Below are 23,189 nucleotides of genomic sequence, written 5' to 3' on the forward strand. Positions count from 1 at the left end.
TATTTTTAATTTTTTATTATCTAAATCTAAGTCTTATTTCTCTGCACCCTCGTTCAATAATTAAGATTTAACCAAACGCTTGAATAATCTAAAATGCAAAAATTTCATATATATATATATATATATAATTGGTACCATGGCATTTTCCTTAGAAAATGCTTTGCTAGTGTTTTGCCCATATTTCTCTGTTTGCTCATCTAAACATTGCTGGCAGGCCAGGACTCCTAGTTTTCTATGAACCACACACATGAGAGAACTAGTAAAGCAACCATGAAGTCCCCCGAAAAAAAAAAACATATATATATATATATATATATACTACACAGAACCATAATAATTCCCACAAAGAGCCGAAGGACTGATTTTATTCACACTAATCAAGTCTTATAATCCTTCTTGTGTTTCTTTGGATATGATCCTGAACACTAGTACTTAGTTATCTTTATATGCAGGCCCTTCGGTGCTTCAACTCTTGGGAACTTGGCAATTTCAGCATCCCCAACTTCTTCCCACCTACATTAATATATCAACAACAGCATGATCAAATCAGCTTCTCTGTTGATGTACATGGAATATATAACATACATATAAAATCATGTGAACTATACCTGTATCTGGTAACAAGGTGGTGAAGGAACATAGAGATCTTAACAATTCCCAATTCCTTTCCGGGACAAACTCGGTTTCCTGCTCCAAACAGGAAGCAGTAATTCTGAGACTCCAGGCTCTTATCCTGCATGCATTTAATTTGCAGTATTCATCAACACACATATTCTTTTATGCAATTGTGGTTTTATTCAGGGAGTTCCCTTATAACGCTAGGTGATTCATTGAGTGAATATATACTAACCAGCCATCGCCATGGATTGAAGGTGAAAGGCTCTGGATACTGCAGTGGATCATAGTTGGTCTCCCTTGTATAAACATATATCCTCCATCCTTTTGGAATGACATATCCTGATGAGGAGCATATATACATGAAATTAATATAGATGCAAACGGATGCATGCATGCACGAAAGCACAAGAAATCAAGGCTGGAAAAGTAGTATATATAAGTTTCCATAAACATATTAAGTACCATTCACTTCAATATCATTGGTTGTCTCCCTCAATACTCCATTGACTATCGTAGCCAATCTGGAGGTCTCAAGGATCACCTGCACCAATTATCAAGTTTATATAGAACATGATCAGTTTTCAATATTTGGGAAGAGAAAAAAAGGGCTGGTGCATGCCAAAATTAGAAATTTCGTACAGCTCGAGTGAAGGTCATGGATTTGTACTCGGTCCAGCGGATTGGATCCTCTGGGTTTTTTCCTTTGCGAATGGCTAAATGCTCTTCCTGAAAGAGTTAATTATAAGTTGAAATTAATGAAGACGTAAGCATGAGCATCCTATTCCTAAGCAAGTTTAAATGAAAGCTTCCGAGAAAAGTGACTCACTCTAAGTTGTTGAAGGGCTTTTGGATTATCATGGAGATATTTGATAGACATCATGGTAGTTTTTGAGACGGTCTCGTAACCCGAATACAGAATTGTTATGATCTGATCAAGTATCTCCTCATCGCTGAGTAGACTGTGTTTTGGGTCTTCCTTGCTTAGGAGGTCACCAAGCATGTCATTATGGGTCGCTGAAGAAGCTCTTCTCTCTGCTATCACTTTTCTCAGCATTTTGAGCACATTCTTCCTTCCCTGGAAGCCAAAGTAATAGTTTGTGCCAGGAAGGTTGATGGGCATCGCCAGTGTTCCTATCACAAGCTTATCAAACTCTGGTTTGAATGCCTCATATAACAAAGCTGGTTCAATTTCAAGCATTTGCTTATAGGATACCAAGAGTGCCATCTGAAGCAAAAATAAATAAAAATTAATTCAGAAGTTAAAAGTCATCGATCTTTGAATTCCAATTGATGGATGTAATTACCTCACTGGTCTTGTCTTGGATGTCAATAGTCTTCCCATCCCAGTTATGGAGGAAGGATCTCATGAGCCCATCAACGTGCTGGAGAAGGTGGTCTTTGATGACAGGAGGGGCGATGAGGGATAGCAGAGAGCCTCTGATATACTTGTGGGTGGCGCCATGGACAGCAGCGATGTTTTTATTCCCGATGATATTCCTCATGGAAGGTGGGTACCCAGCAACAAGCCCTTTTCCTTCATTGAGAAGGATGTATCTGTTCACCCCTGGATCCATGCATATCACCGTGGGACACCCAAATATATGGGTCTTGAAGAAATTCCCATACCTGTCGTCAGTCATCACAGCAATTTTTTAATCTGTTACTTGTGGCCTCCAACTCCTCTCCAATCATACTGCTAGCTATCTGCTTCTATAGATGTAAGAATTTTAAATCTATCCTTAATGGTAAGAACTTGTCAATTCGTAATTAAATATTTTGATTAGGATGCAACTTAAAATAATAATTAATTAATTAATTATCTTAAATCTAAGATAATTTAAAAAAAATAAAATAATGATGTGTTTATTTGACAGATAAGGAGTGATAACATTACCATATGAATATGACTAGAATAATTAGAGTGAGGCATATATAGGATTATATTAAAAACTATCAAGAAGTTGCATTTCATAGATAAGTTGATCAAAGATCAAGCATATTTTTCACTCTTAATCAAAATTCGCACACCTTAAAAAAAAAAAAGACCATATAAGAAATATCACAACATTTAAAATCCTCATTACGCATGATCCCCATCAAATGAGCTTTAAAAATATCACCCATGATTACACACATTTCCATGGGATAATAAAGGGGGGCCACTATTCCTAACCCATGTGAATGGAAATGAGTCCATATATTATACGGCTAATATTCTTAGTATATCTTTTATAAACGAGGTTTAAAAATACCACTCATATGCACATCATAACTTGAATAATTATTAACATCCTATATCAACTTTCACCTTCTTATTTGTCAAATTATAAGCTTTTCAGAAATTACAATTTATTTTCTCTTAAGATTATATTTGATTCCTAAAAAGCATTAAAAAAAATACTTAAAAAAATAATTTTTTTTATATTTAGTTCTTCTATAAAAAAAATATATATTAATGAAAATCAAATATATTTAAAACTAGTTAAAAAATTATATATTTTAAAATTATTTAATTTTTATATCGATAAAAAAATGAATTTAAAGTAACAAATAAAAATAATTTATTAAATTTTAACTTTTTTTATCTTCACTTTTTCTTTTATTTTATATTTTTTTTAACTACAATTTCATCGAATTTTTTAGAAAACCAAACATTATCTAAAGGATTACTTCACAAATCTTGAATTGGTTTAACATATAAAACTTAGAACAGCCTAATTATAAAAGGAACAAAAAGTTGAAGAAAGGAAACCCACCTAGCCCTCTGCATCTTCACGAAAGTAGGTCCTTGAGTCAAAAACTTTGCAGTCTCACCAAAAAAGGGCAACCCCATTGACCCAGGAGGCAACCCTTTCCTCCTGTATCTCATCGCATTCCATTTCATCAACAAAGCCAACCCCACGCATATCCCCACTCCCAACACCAACCCCACCATCCCCACCACCTCCATTGCAGCTCCCAGTATGTTTCTCCCTCTCCAAAACTCTCTCTATATAAGCCTCTTTTTTTCTTTTTCTTTTTTAATTAAGGTAATTTGATACCATACAAATCATAACTAGTGTGACAACATATCATCATGATTCGTGATTCGCATATGAATAACCTTCCAAATAAATGAATTATTAGGATATGATATGATGATATACACAAAATCTATTAGATAATATTTATACCATATTTTGAGTTAATATATGTATATATATTTTACTTTTTGGATTTTGTGTCTCTACAAATGTATGACATTTTAGGTGTATAATTAGTTGTCACAATAATTATAATTCCAAAAAAAAAGTGATTTTTTTTTTAAATTTTATTTATAGAAAAACCTGAATGAAATAGAAATGCAATGATAATATTGAATTTTTATGGTAAATGAAATTTGAAAAAAAAAAAAAAGGAATTTTTTTCCTAAATAAATTGTCAAGAAAAAAGATATATTTCTAAATTTCATTACACTAATTGTCATGCAAAATTACATGAAATATTAAAGATGGTTATAAACAAAAAATAAAAATGAAGTGTGAGCATATCTTTCATCTCCATCTTTTTAAGAATAAAAAATCAGGTTAGATATGAGATTTTCCCAAATTTAAAAGAAGATTAATGAAAAAAGAAGCATAATAATAAAATTGGAATTGAATTTAAGATGCCAGTGACCTTCATGAATCAAATTGATGAACAAAACTATATATACATCCAGGCTAAATTCTGAAAACCCGGAAGAAATGTAGGAATAGGGAAATCAAAAAGAAAAATAAAGGTTATTTGAATAATTTCTTGTACCTTACCATGGAGGTTGAATCCTGAAAACCCCAGAAGCAACGTGGGAATGGAGGGAGAGATCAAAAAGAAAAATAAATTGTAATTGCTTTTGAAGCCTGAATAAATCTTTTTATTTTTTATTTTATTTTTTAGAAAGAATTTTTAGGATAGTAATTTTGACCACGAACGAAAAGGTCAGGATAAATCAGGATGTCTTTTTCATCCAAGATTTCGGAAATTTTTCTACTTTTGGCCATATACACGTATTAACACCATATCAAAACCACTTTCCCATTCATTACTTATATGGGATTGCTTTTAATTATACCACTCAACCAAACATTCTTTAATATTGCATTTGCCCATCTACATGTTATAAATACCTTTTTATGTATTATATTATAAATCAATTAATATAAATAATATTAATTAATCTTTTGTACCATAATTAATATGAGTCAAATATAAATTTTTAAACATCTTCAAATAAAAAAATACTTATGAATAACATTTTTTTTTATATAAATAATCATGAGTTAATTTTGTGCTATCAGACCATACATGTTAATTCATATATAATCCAACTTAATCCATTTATTGAATAGATGGTATCCAATGTATAAATGAATTTGATTCATTTTAATGGGATTATTAAATAAAGTTGCATTCTAATGTGGTGTTTATTTTTTTAGCTTTTTACTAAAAACAATTTAGTTTTAGAATTTAGGTTGTTTGTTTTTTTATTTTTTCATGACTTATTTTAAACTTTTTACTAAATAGAAAAAACCAAAATATGTAGCTTTTTCTAAATAGAAAAAATAATATATTAGTTTTTTTTACTTTTTAATATTTAATAGAAATAAAATACTACAAAAACAAACAACCTAATATTTAACACTATTAAGCATTAAGATTTTATTTAGAATTAAGTAAAAAAAATAAACACCACCTTAAGTGAATAAACTTTTAGTATTTTTTTTTTTAACATTTTAATGGCAAAAATGATAAGTCTTTAAATTTGTAGGTAGAAGATATAAATGATAATAAAATATGTAGAGGCTAAGAAGCTTACAAACAAACAAATAAATAGAATTTCCAAAAGCTTATATTTAAAATTTTGATTGTTGTATTCAAATTTCTAACGTGTGTATGGTCACTTTATGTCTTATATATATATATATGATCCCATTACTTTATATTTTAATTTTATTATCCATTGGTTTCTACATTTATTCAATTATTTAAATTTTATCATCATACACTTTAAATCAAAATATTTTGATGAAAAAATTGATATCATCATACACTTCAAAGTTTCATCCACTTATAATATTTGTATGTGATAAGTAGTCGATAAAAAACTGATTCACAGAAGAGCACCATCTTGAAAAATAAAAATACTTAGGTGATATTTGTTTTTTTACTTAGTTCTAAATAAAATCTTAATGCTTAATAGTATTAAATATTAGATTGTTTGTTTTTATAGTATTTTATTTTTATTAAGTATTAAAAAGTAAAGAAAAATCAATATATTATTTTTTTTATTTAAAAAAATTAAATATTTTAGTTTTTTCCAATCAGTAAAAAAACAAACAACCTAAATTCTGAAAACAAATTGTTTTCAACAAAAAACAAAAAAAACAAACACCCTCTTAGTACTTAAAATAAGAAAAATCATTTATATTTAAAAGAGAATTTTTTTAAAAAAAAAAAATGACTTGAAAGTTAAAACACTACTTAGATGAAATCATAAAAGCACCAAAAAATTTAGTAAACTTAATACATAATCACCATGGAGAATAACCAAGTGACCATATAAAATCATTGATCCACAGAAGGTCAACTTTATTCATGGTAGATCCATACATAATCTTCCCATAAGCTAGCCATGCTTGTATACTACGATGGAAAATATTAGTACTTGGACACCCTTATATGCAGGCCATTTGGTGCCTCTACTCTTGGGAATTTCACAATCTTGTTACTCCCCACTTCTTCCCACCTGCAACACACAGGAAAACAAACTCCATTAGCTATGGAACCATAAGATTGAAGCAGAGCAAGGCATTATGATAGGCAAGACAACTTAACCATACCCCAAGTACACCACTAATTTTCAGTTAACAAGGTATAATACGGTATCACCAAACTCATCTCCTTCAGAATATATATGCAAGTCAGTTTAAACTACCTATAACTAGTAAGGAAGTAGTGAAGGAATGTAGAAATCTGAACTATGCCCAATTCTTTTCCGGGACAGAGCCTGGTTCCACCTCCAAATATGAAGCAGTAATTGTGAGATTCCAAGCTGTTGTCCTGCAATATTCCATTAAACAAGCATTTTTAGAGAACCACAGCTCTGTGTAGGGGAGTTTACTAACTGTGGGTGGCGGTTAATTTCATGGCATGGTGACTGACCAGCCATCTCCATGGATTGAAGGTATATGGCTCTGGATAGAGGAAAGGATCATAGTTGATCTCCCTTGTGTAAACATATATCCTCCACCCTCTAGGAATCACAAATCCTGAACCACACAAGAAAGTTGAGTGTTGGCATATCCCAAATCCAGACCAGGCCCCATATAAAACCCAATGTTTCAATTACCATTCAACTCCATTTCTTTTGTTGACTTCCTCAGCACCCCATTCACGACTGTGGCCAACCTCGAGGTTTCAAAGATCACCTGCACGAGTTCATTAGAAAAAAGAAAGAAAAAAATCCAGCAGGTAGCAAAATTCAAGTTCCTTACGGCTCGAGTAAAGTTCATGGACTTGTAATCGTTCCAGTCCATTGGATCCTCTGGATTTTTTCTTTGTCGAATCGCTAAATGCTCTTCCTGAAAGAATTAAGTTGAGACAGAACCATGGAGATCTGTACAGTGGAATTGGTAGTAGCTGCTAAAACTTGACTATTAGGAATGACTCACTCTAAGTTGTTGAAGAGCTCTCGGATTATCAAGCAGATATTTGACGGCCATCATGGAAGTAGTTGAGACAGTTTCATATCCTGAATACAAAATTGTTATTACTTGATCAAGTATCTCCTCATCACTGAGATTATACTTTGATCCTTCATTCCTAAGAAGGTAGCCTAACATGTCATCTTGGGTCATTGAAGAAGCTCTTCTCTTCTCCATAACTCCTTTCAACATTCTAATAACATTCTTCCTTCCCTGAAAGAACCCCTTCAGTTTGCTTCCAATTCAGAAACCAATAGAAATGATGGCAGAGCGAGACAAAAGTTTGGAGAATATACCTGGAACCCATGATGGTAACTTGTGCCAGGAATGTTGATGGGCAGTGACAGTGTTCCTTCCACCAGCTTATCAAACTCCCTTTTGAAGGTCTCATAGATGGAGGCTGATTCAGTTTCCATGATCAACTTGAAGGGAATGAACAGTGCCATCTGAACAAAATTATGAAACAAATGTTAGATTAAATCCAGTATGATTTACGAATAGTACTGTCTTATGAAGTTCTTAATCATTCAACTTTGAAAATTAGTATTCGAAAGGGCTGTTAATAATGTATATAGGGCCAACCTCATTGGTTTTTTCTTGGATATCAATGGTTCTGCCATCCCAGTTGCTGAGGTGGAATCTCATGCCCTGATCAATCTTTCTGAGAAGCTGATCTTTGATCATGGGGGGGGCAATGAGGGATAGCATTGACCCTCTGATATATTTGTGGGTCGATCCCTGTACAGCAGCAATGTTGTGTTCCCCTAATATATCCAACATGGACTGTGGGTATCCAGGAACAAGTCCTTTTCCTTCATTCAAAAGGACGTATCTGTTGAGCTCTGGATCCATGGAAATAATGGTAGGACAGCCCAGTATGTGGGTCTTGAAAAAGCTCCCGTACCTGTCATCACAAAATTATTTAGAGCAAAAGAATAAAAGAAATCAAAGAAATAAAATTTAATAGAACAGGAGGAGACTGTAAGTGTAAGGAGTCATGATTTTATCTGGGTCTAAATCCAGGTACATACTCCAGAAAACCCAAGATCAGGAACTGTTCCCTAGTAAGTAGTAACACATGTAGCTTGGGAGCATATTCATGCAACTTCTGAGGAGAATGACTTCTTAAGGGTTAATAGGACGATTTCTGATGTGCCTGTTGGCAATATATTTACATATGGAACCACTTTGAGAAAAAAAAATATAGATGGGTAATCTTTGGAACTAGCAAACATGTCATTAGATTTCTTGGAATATTATTTGGTGAAAAAAACAACGCTTTTGTACTGCAACCATAGGGATGAATGGTCCATGTAGCTTCTGCCAAAAAGCAGGTGCTTTGACAATGGATGGCTTCAAACAGTGTTGGCATTAAACCTGAGTGGACAAAGAAAACTTAGAAAAGCCATTTTTTTTTCCTTAAAAACTCGCCCTAAAGCAAGTGAGGAGATGTGTCTTTTGACATAGAATGATAGAATCACCTTTTGTAGGGGGGCTGGTGTCATGCAGATAAAATCTTCTTCAATCAGAAAAAAGGACTGCCTTCACCAGAGGATTTGCTTGCTTTTCACAAAAGGTAAGTGAAGGCCTCCTACATCTATAAGTGATTTTACACAAGCTAATGAACGTGACTGTGGCTGGGTCATGGGTGTATGTCTGTGTATGTATGTGTGTGTGAGAGAGAGAGAGAGAGAGAGCGCAAAACCACCATATCCCAAAAGGGAGTGTGGAGAAGACAAGTTTTGCAACAGAGAAAGCTTGTATTTAGGAGAATAAACAAAGAATGAAACCCACTTCATTGGGGAAAAAGCTCATCATCCAATCACTGAAAGGAAACACCAACAAGGAACCAAAAAAAAACCAGCCCCAAGAAACAAACCTTGCTCTCTGCTTCTTCATGAAGTCAGGTCCCTGTTTAATGAAGTCAGTAGTCTCACCAAAGAGTGGCCACCCCATCGTCCCAGGAGGCAGCCCTCTCCTGCTGTATCTTATCTCATTCCATTTCAAGAGAGCAAAGCAGACAGATAAAGCCACAACCAACACAAAGATCACCACCAAAACAGCCATTGATGCTCCCAAGAAACCTCAACCCACTTCAGAGACTGCTGTGAATGATGTGCTTTGCTCAGGTCCTAGACTTGTAGTTAGTCAGAAGCATATGTATGGGCCTCCGGACTACCACTGTAAAGAGAGAGAGTGTGTGCGAGGCAGAGAGAGCGACACAAAGAGAGAGACAGAGAGAGGCTACATAGGCCAAAGCATGGACCCTATACGCCACCCTGTGTCGTAGACTCGTAATAAATATACAAAATTCTCCCAGATCTCCCCCTAAAACAAAAATCTACCCATATTAATTGAAACAATCTTTTCTCTAAGACGTGGTATTAAATGTTATCCCCTAAAATGAGCTTCACTGCATTGGCTGCCAACCCCCCACCCCAGATGCTGGACTTGTTCAAGTTTCTGGGAGTTTTCATCATTGTTTATCTGTACGCTTAATCAAAATATTATAGTATCCTTTACTTAAATTTGACGATTTGTCATATATATATATATATATATATAGTGTTTTGGGAGGCACAAGACTTATTTTAAGGTTTTGGGTTAAAAAAAATATTAAGAAAAATAATTATTTTGTTTTATTTTATTATAAAAAATATAAAAAAATTAGTTAACAACTTATACATTTCTATATTATTTTATCTTTATATAAAATTATTTAAATCATTTTAAAGTAATAAATAAAAATAATTTATTAATTAAAATTTTTTTTTAACCTTTTCTTTTTTTCCATTTCACCTTTTTTTTCCTTTATATTTTTCCACAAATTTTTTTAAAATCAAACATAGCCTAAAGTACATGTTCTCTGAATCTTATGTTACCTTTGTCCCATTGCAAATATACGCCCCTATGAATTAATTAACACAAAATTATTAGAATGAAATAATAAAACAATCATAAAGTTTATGGCATAATAATAATAATAACTATCATTACTTTATATAAATAATATCATAGAATCCATTAAGATTTTTATCCTTTAAAAACATTACTGTACCTTTTAGGTAATAATTATCATATTTAGTATACAAAGTATTTATGTAAAAGAATGTCTCCATGGATGATATTTTATATAGAAAAATGAAGAATTTTATAAAGAAAAATTGCTATATATAGAGAAAAAAATCAATGTGTCATTTAAAATATAGCATGTATGTAAGGTGTAGTTTATCTTACTATAAACAACTCTTGAAGATGATGAAATATTTCTGTTTAGACAATGCCAGTGAAGAATTGTATCCAATTTAAAGGATGGGTCATTTGCTGATGTTTTTAAATAAAAAATAAAAATGTGAAGAACAATTCTTGAACGTTTTTAGGAAGGAAATTTTATTATGAATTCGAATATGAATATTTGATTTTTTGACTTTTTCTTTAGAGGATATTAAACATTCTTCTTTTATCAATTATTGATCAAAACAAATTCTAAAAAAAATAGTTTTTATTCTAGAAAACAGTGGTAAATTATCATCAATAACTTGTAGTTTTCACATATACCAATAAATGTATAAAGGGCATTAATTTAAAAAAAAATGCTTATAAATGATGTGCTAGGGAAAATTTAAAAAAACAAAAAGAAAATATATACTTGAAAAACTGATTTCAAAAATTTTCTAGGCAGTACAAATGTGATTTTTCTTTTCTTTGTTATGAGCTTATGAGATGGGCATTGATAGGTAAATGGGAAGACAAGAATAGCTCAAGCTTTTAATGTGCTTACTGCGTACAAATATTTTATATGGGCAGTCAAAAAAAGAAGAGGTGGGGGTGGGGAGGAAATTAGAGGCTTATTAATGAAGCAAATACAGTGGAAAATGGCACATCACCACCACCACCACCTCATGCCTGTCAGTGAGAAGTGAGAACTGCTAATTCCATCAGACAAGTACGACTGGTACATGCATGCATTGGTGAGAAATTCAGAAGCTTTGGTTACTTGTTTTGAGTGCAAGTCTGAAAGTTGTGTCCTTCAAGTTTAAGTTTCAACATGCTGTAGGTCTGTAACATGAAACACATAAAGAAACTCGAGCAGGCAAAGAGGGGTGGTCATCGAAAGAGGTGCCTCCAGAAGTACCCCATGACACCTTGTTTTCTTTTTCTTCTATTGACTTTTCGACTTCTGAATCTCTGATGATGAAGCTCTTCCAAAAGGGTTTTGTTCCCTTTTCTTATTTTTCCTATCAAAACCTTCCTTTTTTCCGCCGAGACCCGACCCATGGTGACTGCAGACAAGGATGCATGATACATACTACTATTCATTAAGAAAAATATTTGTAAGCTTTACATAAAAGAAAATTAAAAATGGAGCTATGTACATTATCTAATATTGAATCATTCATTGTCATTAATAGATTCAGACAGTCCTATTTGCAGCTAGAGTTGCAAAGAGTATCCAATGCTTAAGAGGAACAATGGAATCCTGGGCATTTTCCATGCCAAAATGATGGGGGATAATGAAGATGATGATGCTTATTTTGAATTTGGTCATAACTGCAGGGGCATATGCTAGATTGTAAGTTAGTGTGATGTGATACTGTTAGTTGTCCCCTCCTTCAACTGTTTTTTCTTCTTCATATCGGTTATTCCTATTTCCCTTCTCTTTTTACCCAATCACTCCTCCGGTCCTCCCTCATGAAACAGCATGATTGATCAAATTTCGTGATATGATCGTGAAAAACATGTACATTTGAATTAGTACATGAACCAAACGTGCTTGTTTCAGATCTTGTCATTTTCTTGAACCATGTTGTTTTTTCATACATTTTTGTGCATGATTTCCATGCACCAACATCGATTTATATTTCCCTCTCAGTCTTAATTAAGATCGGAGATGTATATATATTTAGTAAAGGAATTGGATTCAATGGTCTAGGGGTTGAGCCAATTTTTTTGGTCTCAGGGTTGATCATGAGGTGGAGTGTCTCATTTTCAAGGTGGGGATGTGACCCTTCATCATAAGGATTATGGCCTCTTCATCCACTACTCGTCATTGAGTTCTCTTGGAGTTTCTGTGATTTAGATCCCCACTGAATTAAGTTGCCACCAGGTTTAAGCATAAACCTGCCCTCTGAATGGAGAATAAGCTGGCTTATTTGTGCACCGAGCAAGAACTTAAAATGGACCTACATGCTTCTATGTAGGGTTATTCTACATTCCAGAAGCACTCGGATGAATGGGTAAACTTTCATACAAGGTTATTCTATGGTATATATTGAAAAGGTAAACTTATATATTTAATGATATATTAAAACCTTGTAGATTGCAAATTCAAACTTGTACCCATGTTATAGCAGTTTTCCTCCATTTATTCAACTTGTTAATTCAAAAGATTCTTGGAGCTTGGTTGGCTCCACTTCTCAAGAACAAACAGCTAAGCCAACCCCATGTGTCAAGGTCCCATACAACACTTGTTTGATGTCTTGCCTTTTTGTTTCCTCCCTTGTCAGTTGTCACTAAGAAATCATCCAATCAGTAGGTAATCTCATATTAAACCATATAATCAAAATGCCATGTGATCTCATTGACATAAGATAGGCCTAATCTTTTTGCCATAAACAATAATGCAGCATTGCCCTTTTTCATGTTACGAGGTCATACATGGCAGCATCACAAACTTGATTACTTTTCTAACCTCCATGTCTATACATGCCTAATATTTAACATACTCAGACTTGTATTTTTAGAATTCAAATATGAAATCATTAAGATACTTCAAAAAAAGTTGTCATCCATTCTTCCTAATTTTTAGTTATTTCTTGGAATACTTCATAAACCCCTCAAATTTGTTCGTCCTCTTTCAAAAATAGAAAATAAAAAACCACTTTGTTTCTTTTCTTTTTGCAAAATGTGCCATGGAGTGCAGGTTTAGAAATCTAGCAACTAGCCAAGTAGGTCAAGATTCAACTCCCAATCTCCGAATTACACCAAAAATTTCTGCACATGCTACCCACAGTCGGACCACATCAAAGTCAAGAATTGTTTGGATTCCAGCTCCTTCTCTTAACAAGATTTATTGAAATTCAAACCCTAATCACCTCGCCCTACATCATCAATCTACTCAAAACACTAGCTTTAAACCGTCTTTTTCTCTGCAAAAAGCTTTTAAAAATTGAAGCCACCCCAAATGACTCCCCATCTTCATCCGATTCATGTCTAGATAGAGAGATAAATGCCATGCTCTTGGGCCTCAAAGTTTTGTTACAGACCATGCTGCTGTTGGTATGTAGGGTCGTAGATTTGGCCTATTCTCCTGGATCGGGCTCGTCTCAGAGCCCGGGCCGCTCCGTCTGCTGCTCCTGCCAAACCAATGGGCCCGTTCAAGGTCTGCCTTCTCTAAACCCTTGTGAGGTCCGTAAGAATGTCCTTAAAAATATGTTATGTAGGTGTAGAAAGGCAAATTTTAACTTATTATGGGCCAAATAAATAAATGTTCCCAATTATTACATTTGATAAAGCATATAATGCACAAATAAAAATCGAGCCTCAATCAAACACTCAAGATCAGAATGAGATAACAAAATGGAGATTATACAGTACCATTCCTCAAGATTAATTCATTTTTATTTTTTGAGAAATTTGTGTCTAGACTAGGGCCTAAATAATCAAATTTTATTAAATTCATGGGCTTAGGATCGAGCTTCGATTAGGAAATAAATTTCTTGTCTAGCCCAGCTAAGGGCAGCTTGAGCCCAGTCCATACCCAAGCCAAGAGGACCCACCCAGCTTATTGATATGTATAAAAAATCATGTTTGGAAATAAATTTTTTTTTTTAAAAAATATTTTTGGTAATAAGATGTGTAATGAAAAATGATTTCAAACATTTATGAAATGTTAATTAAAAATTTTAAAGTAATTTTTACAATTTTGACCCAGCTAAGGTTATTATTGGGCTAAAGCCCAAACTTTTGATCAAGTTGGTTTTGTTGTGTGCCTGTTGTGGGTCAAATCCAAATGGGATCAGAATTTATTAATTAAATTATAATTTATACATATAAAATTTAAAAATTATTTCTCGTTACAATAAATTATATTTAATTTTTAAGTAATTTAAATTTTAAAAAATAAAAACCTTTAAACCCCAAATGGGAAACCATGGTTAAATAATAAATAGAGACAGAGGTTAGGAGCTTAGGGCACGCCCACGCCCTTTTGAAAACGCCCGGCTTCTGTTGATTTCAGAGAGGCCGAGGCTTTCGCTGGACAAAACCAATAGGAAGAGACGAGTGTTGACAAGGGGAAGAGAAAACAATGCCCACTCTCACAAAGCTCTTCTCCATGCAAGAAGCCTCTCTCCACAACTCCAAGGACGACTGTTGGGTCGTCATCGATGGCAAGGTCTTCTTCTTTTTCCTGCTATTCTTCTCCTTTTCACCAGTTCTAACTATGGATCTTTAATGGGTTTCGTACATTTGATGTATTGGGTTTTATCTCTTTGTGGATGTGTAATTTCTTGTTTGTTTTTTTTTTTTCACTGATATTATGGGTTTTATTTATTTAATGCAGATAGATGTGTTCTATTCTTCTCCTATGCTTAGTTTGCTTTATATGCTTGCACCTGGTTTCATTTTTTTAATTTATGAATCATTTAGAGATTTAGATCTATGGGCGGTTGAATAGTTTCACTATCATTGTTTTAGATTGTATGATTTGGGATACTGTTAATAGATGAGGCTGTAGCATTTGATGGATTAATAGCCTTGTGCTAAAAGTTTTTGCAAATTTTTAGGTGGTTTTGAATCTTAGTTTTGCCCAATTGACAATCCCAAACTGTTTTGAAGGATCTCGCATTTACAACATACGTTTTCTTTTCTCTAACATGAACAAATTCCTTTTTCTTACCGTTCGTGATTTTTGAACTATTTATATAAATGAATGATTTTTAGACCCAAATTTGCTGGCATGTTGCTTGTTCATGTAGGAGTTTCTCATATACCTGTTTTATGATGCCTATGAGTTGTAAATCACTTGAATATATAGTTGGGATGTAGATATGTTATCAAAGGTGTAGTGTATAAAATGCCCTTAATTTATAAAAAAAAAAAAAAAAAAAAAAAAAAAGGAAAGTTAGTTACAATGTTTACGGCTTGAAATTAACTTATTCCAGATATCATGTTCCTTCATCCAATTGTTTTTGTACAAACTCCTTCAATTTAATTGAAGGATGCACCCAATGTTTTTTTTTTTTTAATTATTGTTATTATTATCACACAATATCGGATTCATATGTCAACACTCCAATCCTCTGCTGGTTTATTTGTTCTTTTATTGATCCTTATAATGTATTCAGCTGGTAAAACCAAACAAATTTTTATTGTTATTTGTTTTATGAAAACTGTTCTCTAATTGCTTTACCAAATTGTTTTGTCTTCTTATTTTCAAAAGCCTATTCTTGAAGACTGTTTGCGAAGAGCAGAACCAAACATGACTAGTTATTAGACATATTTTTATGGGGGAAAAAAATTTCATATATCTACTTCGAAATGAGAAAAAAGGAAATAAAAGTACAACAAAACTTAACCTTAATTAATTATTATTAAAAGAAGGGAGTAAAAGGTGGTTTCCTTGGCTCAAATAATAGTTCTAGCCTATTACCTCTAGCCTTTCTATTGCTTGGGTTGGTGTGAATTCTAAGGTTCTCCTTTATGGATATTTGTGTAAGGAGAGTGTCCTACATGCTATGGATATTTGTGTAATCTTGAAAATAGCTTCTGTAAATCTACACAATTGATACTTGTACTCAATTTACATAAGGATGAATCCTCAGTTTTGTTATATAATTAGACTAGTTTCTTCTGGTTCCTTTGAATTCCATCTTGGAAAACCTTGTTCTAGTTTAGATTTTCAATGTTTATTTGTAACTGCCTATTGGTATTATTATCAGATTTTGTGCTCTAATGCTACATGTTACGAGGTGAACAGTGAAATCGGTAAATTATATTTGGGAAATTGTGCAATTGAAATCCAATCATGATGCTTTTCTTTGGAATAGTTTGCCTAAATATTAGGTTAGTCAATCTTTGTAACCTCCATTTTTTGTAGTCCAAATGGTTACTGTTATGGAAACACGATTGGATGGTTAGAGGGACATGTATGAATATTTAAGGATAAAGGAAGGCCAGTTGTTTCGTTATGGGGCTCAGTTTACTTTTCTCTTTTCCCTTTGGGTGTCAGTCACTTCAGAGTTTTCAGACACCAATACCATGGTTAATATGATCATTTTAAGTTTGAGGTTCATCCATCACTCCAGTGGGATGATTGGGGAAATGGAAGCTGTGTGGAAAACTCCTATCCTGGGTTAATGAAACTTCACTTTTGATGGTTGTTTTTTAGCCGATCCTGGACCAAAGTGTATTGGTGGACTTTTCCAGGATGGTGGAGGAAATGTGGTTCTAGATTTCTCCATGAAGTCCCTCCAAGTGGGACAGATGGCTGCATAAAATTTTTGATCTTTAGTGGTGGATCTCTCACTTGGTAACCAAAAGCCTGATTGGCTTGCTAAGTTAGGTGCTTCTTTGCTGGAGGTGTTTGTTGCAGAGTTACCTCCCTGAGCTAAGTGCTGTGCTTTGATTCATGTTGGATCTTCATTTGTTTTTAAGTGTTGTTGATCGTCCTTGTCTCCTCGCATTTCAACGGCACTTTGTGGTTGTATTCTGGTTTCCTGGTTTTCTTTCTTGAAGGACTGTTTCATCCAATGTTTTAAATGGCTAAAGGCGGTCTTGAGGTGTTTTTCCCAACTTAGGCGAAGCGTAAGCCTCGAGGCTAAACAAGGCATAAGCCTCAACTTTAATAATAAGAAAAGTAAAAAAATCTTAAAAATTAGAAAGATACTAATAAAATCACATGAAAATTAAATAATAAGAAAACCATACAATGTATAATAATCAAATTAATTTTATGTTATTTTCAATAGCTTCTAATTTAGTTTGTCTTTTTAAACTCTCTTGCATGCATTTATCAAATAATCTTCAAAACTATCATCATTATTACTGTTAGGAACCTCTAATGAATCATAATTATATCTAATTGCTCTATTATCCCCTCCATCAATGTCAATGTCGATCAATTTTTCTTCTTTATCCATTAATTATAGTGATCTTTTTCCTTTATCCATCAATAATAAGATAATGATTATATTTAAGCTCGATCACAATAATGACCAACAATTCTTTTATTTCTTCTTCCCAATCTTTTCCTTTCATTTCCATTTAAAGGATTAATTGGTAGTCAACTAAGCCCTTACTTTTTAAAAGGTTAAACCCTAATCTTGGATGTAAGACAAAACTTATAAATCTACACCAAAACCTTGAAGAAGCACAAGTCACTACAAGCTTAAACCTCTTAACAAATGTATTCAAAAAGCGAATAAAGGCCCTAAACCCATTAAAACCTTTTGAATATTTGAGGCTTGAGCCTCAATAACCTCAAGTCTATAACCTTAAAGCTATAAGCCTCAATCAGATGAGGCTTAAGCCTCAGTTACCCTCTATTGAGGCTATAGCCTTGAGACTAATTTACATAGCCTTGCCTTAAGGTGAGGCTCAAGGAGTAAGCCTCAATAGCCTTTTGAAACACTGATTTCATCCTTCATGCCCTTTTCGATTTTTAATCAATGAAATTTTTGTTGCATCTGATAAAAAATCTAATGTAATCTATCATGTGGAGTGTGGTTAGTTTTTCCTTTTGAGTCAAATTAGTGAACTAGGCATTATGCCATATAGTTGGTTAGTTGTTATTTACAAATTAATCATCTGTTATAGGTATGCACATTAGATTCATATAAAATTGAGTTGTGTAGTCTGCCCACTGTGCTGTGTTATGCTTGGAAAAGTGGAATCAGACTGCATGCAACATGGGAGTTAGTTTCCAGGAGGAAGGGACTTACTTTATCAAATAGTAAAAAGAGCTAAAACAGAATGTTTCTTAATGGGTGACCATAGATAGAAGGAGCATGTTCACGTTGGCATAATGGGGAGGAAAGAAGTGACAACGGGAGAGACCAGATTGGTGCCAGACTTCAATTCTTGCTCAATTTCTCTTGTGGTTTTTTATTTTGATGACTGGGACTTTACTAGGTGAAAAGATTATACTTATAGCTTCAGAATGTCAGGATCTTTGTAGATAATATTTCTTTTGGTAAGTAATAGATGTTGTTATCTTCTTTGAAATCCCTTGGAACAAAGAAAGATGAAATGTTTCAAATCTTGGTTATAGTACATAAGATTGTCTTCATCATCATAATCATCATCTTTGTGTGTTTTTTTGGTATTTGACAGTGGCTTTTCGTTTTCTTTTTCCTTTTTTTTCGCTGAGTCCAGGTATATGATGTGACAACTTATTTGGATGAACACCCTGGTGGAGATGATGTGATCCTTGCTACAACTGGTATTTTTCTAATGCTTTCCTATGGACAATTTTCTCACTAGGCTTAACTCTAGAGCAATCAGCCCAAACCATCATCTTAACAAGTTAATAGATGTAAATTCTTGAAATAACTTGGTGCTTGTAACTTTAATTGAAGGGAAAGATGCCACCGATGATTTTGAGGATGCTGGGCATAGCAATGATGCAAGGGAGCTTATGAAGAGCTTTTGTATTGGGGAGCTTGATATGTCTTCCCCAGCTATTCCAGAACTTAAAATCTCTGACAAGAAACAACAAACAGATGTTGCTCAGAAGCTCTTGAACTTGACAAAACAATACTGGGCTGTTTCTGTAGCCATAGTTGGCATCTCTGTGGTGGCTGGCTTCTTGTTTATGCGGAAGAAGTAAAGCAATTTAACTCCCCTCTCGCCCTGAATCATACTATTATTTGTCATCACAAATTTTGAATAATTAAAATGCTGGTAATTAAGAGAGCTTCCATTATTCTTAATTCAGAAATTCTTTGATATGGGAATGAAGATGGATTGACCTATGCTGGTCATTCATACAAAGAAAAAATGAGAGAAAGTCCGACGCATGAGAGGTTGATGGACACTGTGCCTGTGTTTATTTGTACCTTCAGCATGGATTTTCGATTATAGCAGTTTCAATCTTAAAACTGAGAATTGGTGGCTGACATGTCACTAATAATTTTAAAACTAGTATAGAAATAATCTTGAACAAGACCATATTACTAATAATGCATTTCATCTGAGACTATCAGTAGAGAATTACAACTGTGCTCGGATATAGCTGCTAACAAGAATCAACGGGGCCAGGGTTTCAGTTGCGGTTTCGGCAATTCTTGTCTTATAAGGAACTGAAATGGGTCCCTTCTAGTTTTTATCAACTGTAGCAAATTCATCTGCTCCTCTCTGAACTTCCTGTCTGCATGCCATCTCACACTTGTCAACAGAAGCTATACAGGAATTGCAACAACAGAAGCATAAACATATCAAGGATCGATTAGAGTTCAATTCCTCAACAAAAATTTTTAACCAGTTTTGCAAAGACAGGAAGGGGAAAGAATAAAAGTTTAGGAAAACATGTGCACCTTTTTGAGAGTTTACAACAGCATGTTTACATAAAGATAAATGGCCACCGCAAAGCTCTTCCATCGATCACTGGCTGACCTCGGTTCTCCCTGCTTTGCTCATACTTGTTTGTTTTTGCATTGTAGTAGCCTCTGACCAAGGTAAGGAGAATTAAATGCAAAATCCTATGTTAAATCATGCCTGAGATCTCTCCCGCTTCACCATTGCATCACAGAGCTTCACAGCATCTAAATTATCTTTGACATTATGTGCCCTAACAATGTTTGCACCGCCCAAAACCCCAGCAGTCACAGCAGCAATGGTTGCAGGGTCTCTCTCAGCTGCAGCAGGGCGAGCACAAATATCACCTAAAAATCTCTTCCTCGAGGGTCCAATCAACATAGGAGCATGAGAGAGAGCCAAACTCTTCCCTGCAAGCTCCGTTCGTATGTTTGGCAACCCCATGAGAATGTCCAAATTATGTTCAGTGTTCTTTGAGAATCCAATTCCAGGGTCAATAATTATCCTCCAGGCTGGAATACCAGATAATTCAGCATCTCTAACTCGCAAGTATAACTCAGAGGCAACCTGCTTGCAAACATTATCGTATTGCAGGTTCTCGCTATTCTGCATGGTAGATGGGTTCCCCCTCATGTGCATAGCAACATATGGAACCTTAAGGCCGGCAACAACATCAAGCATGTTAGGATCTAGCTGTCCTGCAGATACATCATTTACAATATGAGCTCCCTTGCCAATTGCTTCTGAAGCAACTTCAGAATGAAAAGTATCCACAGATAACAGCTTCCCCTCTACCTCAGGCATCTTTAGAACAGCATCCAAGACAGGGATTAACCTATCTAATTCCTCTTGAGCTGAAAGCCTAGATGCCATTGGGCGTGTGGACTGTGCACCAATATCAATAATATCTGCCCCTTCTAAGATCATCAAGCGGACCTGAGAAACTGCAGCCTCCACAGACTGGAACTTCCCTCCATCACTAAAACTATCTGGGGTCAGATTAAGGATACCCATCATAGAGGTTTTCAGTGACCAGTCCCATAAAACATTTCCAGTGGGTAAAACCCTTTTCAACCCGTTCTTTCCAATGAGGGATTCACCACCAAGTTTCTCCCATGACTCAAATAGTCCCCCACTAAGTTTTGAAAAAGAATGCCAGGATGCAACCGTATCGCTCTCCATAGCTGATCCCATTACATCCATCAATGGGGCCATCACAAATGGTCTCTCCCAAATTCTTTCATGGGGGATGGTAAGAATCTCAGAGTTAACCCTGAACTTCCCATAGAACAAAATATCCAGGTCAATTGGTCTCGGACCATACCTTATTCCATCAGTCCGACCCATATCCTTTTCAATTTTCTTCAGAACTCTGAGTAGTTCATGGGGACCAAGTTTTGTAATACCTCTAACAGCAGAGTTGAGAAAGAGAGGTTGATCAGTCACATAGACAGGCTCTGTCTCATACAAACATCCATGTCTAGTTATGTGCATGCCTGACTTCTTCATTAGCTGCAAGGCCTCATTGAAATTGTCAACTCTATTGCCCACATTGCTTCCTAGAGCAATTACTACTTCCTGGTCTTGGGAATGTACTTCCACCGATGTACCTGAGGATGAATGGAGGAGAGAGACACATGTTGCTGCAAAGAAGATCAGAACAAGAATCAGGGAAGCAGCATGGGTAACCTTTGATGCAATCATTACTAACTACTTATGCCTTGTGTGCTATAGTAAGAGGTGCAGTCCTGGTCCTGCTGGTCTTGTGAAGAACTCTTCATAGGAAAATACAAGGTGCAACACAAGTTTACAGCTTATGCAACCCACTGGCAGTTGGGGATGTCCAACACCAAGACCTGGTTTTGTTCAGATTATACAACAGTGGCCATATTCATATATGGAACCAACCAACTTTGTTAACCTTTACACAAGTCATCTAATCTATTGTTCTATGAGTAGAACAACCTTAAAATTATGAAACTTAATTTAACAGACTATAAAAAAACCACATTGATTTCACTCACAAACTAGTATCTGAATGCAGGTCCTGAGTTTTCTATCATGTTACTGCCTTAAAACAGCACAGCTCAGGGTCTAAACATCGCATGGTATTATCCAAAGCTAGTTCAAGTGAATAGTTATTACCTCTACAAGACTTCATTCCACCATTAAACCCACATCTGGTGGAAGCTAGCTGCTTGAAAATGTTCATATTAGGAGTATCTTAACAACAATTCAAAGCACAACTCGGTTCTCTGCCACCTTGTCAGTTTGTGCACTGAACACTACAATCACATAATAGACAAAGAGATGATCGATAAGATGAATTAGATAGGCTCACACTTCACAAAAGAGAGGCAAATGATTCCAGGAAAGTACTAAGAAAAGGGGAAAAAATGCTGAAGAAAATGACTTTCTCATGTTTAGTTTACCATGAAAAATACAAAGAAAACCAAATATAATTAAAATTAATTAGAAACTTATTTATTTTTAATAATTAAAAGAAGCATATAAAAATAATTAGTTAACCTTAAATCTATTTTTCATATTCCTCTACATTTTCTCTCCTATTTTCTTTCCTCCCTCACATTTTCCTTCATTTTTTCCAAGGACCAAGGATGTGGTTAGACTTATAGTCACACTACATCAGCAACACTGCATCAATTCAAGAGTTTCTTATCCTTTATCCTACTCTTTAATCACAAGCCCTACTGGTCAGAATTGTATTTTAAGAATGCTACTTTAAGCATGGTAGTAGAAACCTGTTTTGGTGAAAACCCTTTTTTAGATTCATAAAAATGACATGATCTTTTTTTTTTCTTTTTTTATCAAAAGTAATTTGCTTGACTTTTCATCAAACAGATGCATGCATCATTCAACAAATAATCTTTGGGACAGTTTATCATTCAAGCATCATGCATTCTACAGAACCAAACAAAACTCAAAACTAGCAAACATTTACATTTTCTCGGTACCCAACAAAATTCAGGGAAAAAAAGGAAATATATGAAATAAACTGAAGACAAACAAACAACTGAAACTAACAAAATTTTTTGGATTAAGTAAAAAAAAAAAAAAAAAAACTAGACTTTCTCATGGAAGATCTGAAAATAACAAAATCAAAGGAAGAGAGAGAGAGGGAGAGAGAGAGAGAGAGAGGGGCGCACCGGCGAGGGAGAGAGACTGGCGGTCGAGGATGTGGGAAGGTGAAAGAGGAGGGCGGATTGGGGTCACAGAAACGACACCGTTTCTTGGCTAATGGCATTTTGTGAATTTTGATGTAAAGAAGTGGCCTTTCTGTCTATTTAGCTA

At 34.5% G+C, this 23,189-nt stretch overlaps 4 protein-coding genes across 6 annotated transcripts; 1 reads left to right on the plus strand and 3 right to left on the minus strand.

Annotated features, from left to right (window-relative positions):
* Nucleotides 1-399: 399 nt before the first annotated feature.
* Nucleotides 400-3,574, minus strand: LOC117925175 (cytochrome P450 85A1-like). The gene is made up of 8 exons (XM_034844094.1): nucleotides 3,375-3,574; nucleotides 1,923-2,244; nucleotides 1,445-1,843; nucleotides 1,258-1,344; nucleotides 1,081-1,159; nucleotides 851-957; nucleotides 609-733; nucleotides 400-513 (listed from the first exon to the last, which is right to left on the minus strand). Exons 1-8 carry the CDS (start codon nucleotides 3,566-3,568, stop codon nucleotides 426-428), a joined length of 1,401 nt encoding a protein of 466 aa, XP_034699985.1. The 5' UTR covers nucleotides 3,569-3,574; the 3' UTR covers nucleotides 400-425.
* Nucleotides 3,575-6,146: 2,572 nt separating this feature from the next.
* Nucleotides 6,147-9,407, minus strand: LOC117923784 (cytochrome P450 85A-like). The gene is made up of 9 exons (XM_034842234.1): nucleotides 9,220-9,407; nucleotides 7,923-8,244; nucleotides 7,637-7,786; nucleotides 7,308-7,553; nucleotides 7,131-7,217; nucleotides 6,986-7,064; nucleotides 6,799-6,905; nucleotides 6,572-6,696; nucleotides 6,147-6,382 (listed from the first exon to the last, which is right to left on the minus strand). The coding sequence occupies exons 1-9, from the start codon at nucleotides 9,405-9,407 to the stop codon at nucleotides 6,295-6,297; spliced, it is 1,392 nt and encodes a 463-aa protein (XP_034698125.1). The 3' UTR covers nucleotides 6,147-6,294.
* A 5,119-nt stretch (nucleotides 9,408-14,526) lies between these two features.
* On the plus strand, nucleotides 14,527-19,273 carry LOC117916587 (cytochrome b5). The gene is made up of 3 exons (XM_034832703.1): nucleotides 14,527-14,736; nucleotides 18,717-18,783; nucleotides 18,920-19,273. Exons 1-3 carry the CDS (start codon nucleotides 14,650-14,652, stop codon nucleotides 19,168-19,170), a joined length of 405 nt encoding a protein of 134 aa, XP_034688594.1. The 5' UTR covers nucleotides 14,527-14,649; the 3' UTR covers nucleotides 19,171-19,273.
* Nucleotides 19,274-19,367: 94 nt separating this feature from the next.
* On the minus strand, nucleotides 19,368-23,150 carry LOC117916563 (folate synthesis bifunctional protein, mitochondrial). Of its 3 annotated transcripts, none has more exons than XR_004651577.1 (4): nucleotides 23,045-23,150; nucleotides 22,023-22,162; nucleotides 19,877-21,520; nucleotides 19,368-19,710 (listed from the first exon to the last, which is right to left on the minus strand). XR_004651577.1 is itself a non-coding variant. In XM_034832667.1 (3 exons), the coding sequence occupies exons 2-3, from the start codon at nucleotides 22,087-22,089 to the stop codon at nucleotides 20,052-20,054; spliced, it is 1,536 nt and encodes a 511-aa protein (XP_034688558.1). In that variant the 5' UTR covers nucleotides 22,090-22,162; nucleotides 23,045-23,150; the 3' UTR covers nucleotides 19,789-20,051. The 3 variants fall into 3 exon arrangements, 1 of the variants encoding a protein (XP_034688558.1); XR_004651578.1 differs by having other exon boundaries at nucleotides 19,368-19,741; XM_034832667.1 differs by lacking the exon at nucleotides 19,368-19,710 and having other exon boundaries at nucleotides 19,789-21,520.
* Nucleotides 23,151-23,189: the final 39 nt, after the last annotated feature.

The sequence above is a fragment of the Vitis riparia genome, chromosome 1 (genome assembly GCF_004353265.1).
Source record: "Vitis riparia cultivar Riparia Gloire de Montpellier isolate 1030 chromosome 1, EGFV_Vit.rip_1.0, whole genome shotgun sequence".
Classification (NCBI taxonomy): Eukaryota; Viridiplantae; Streptophyta; class Magnoliopsida; order Vitales; family Vitaceae; genus Vitis; species Vitis riparia.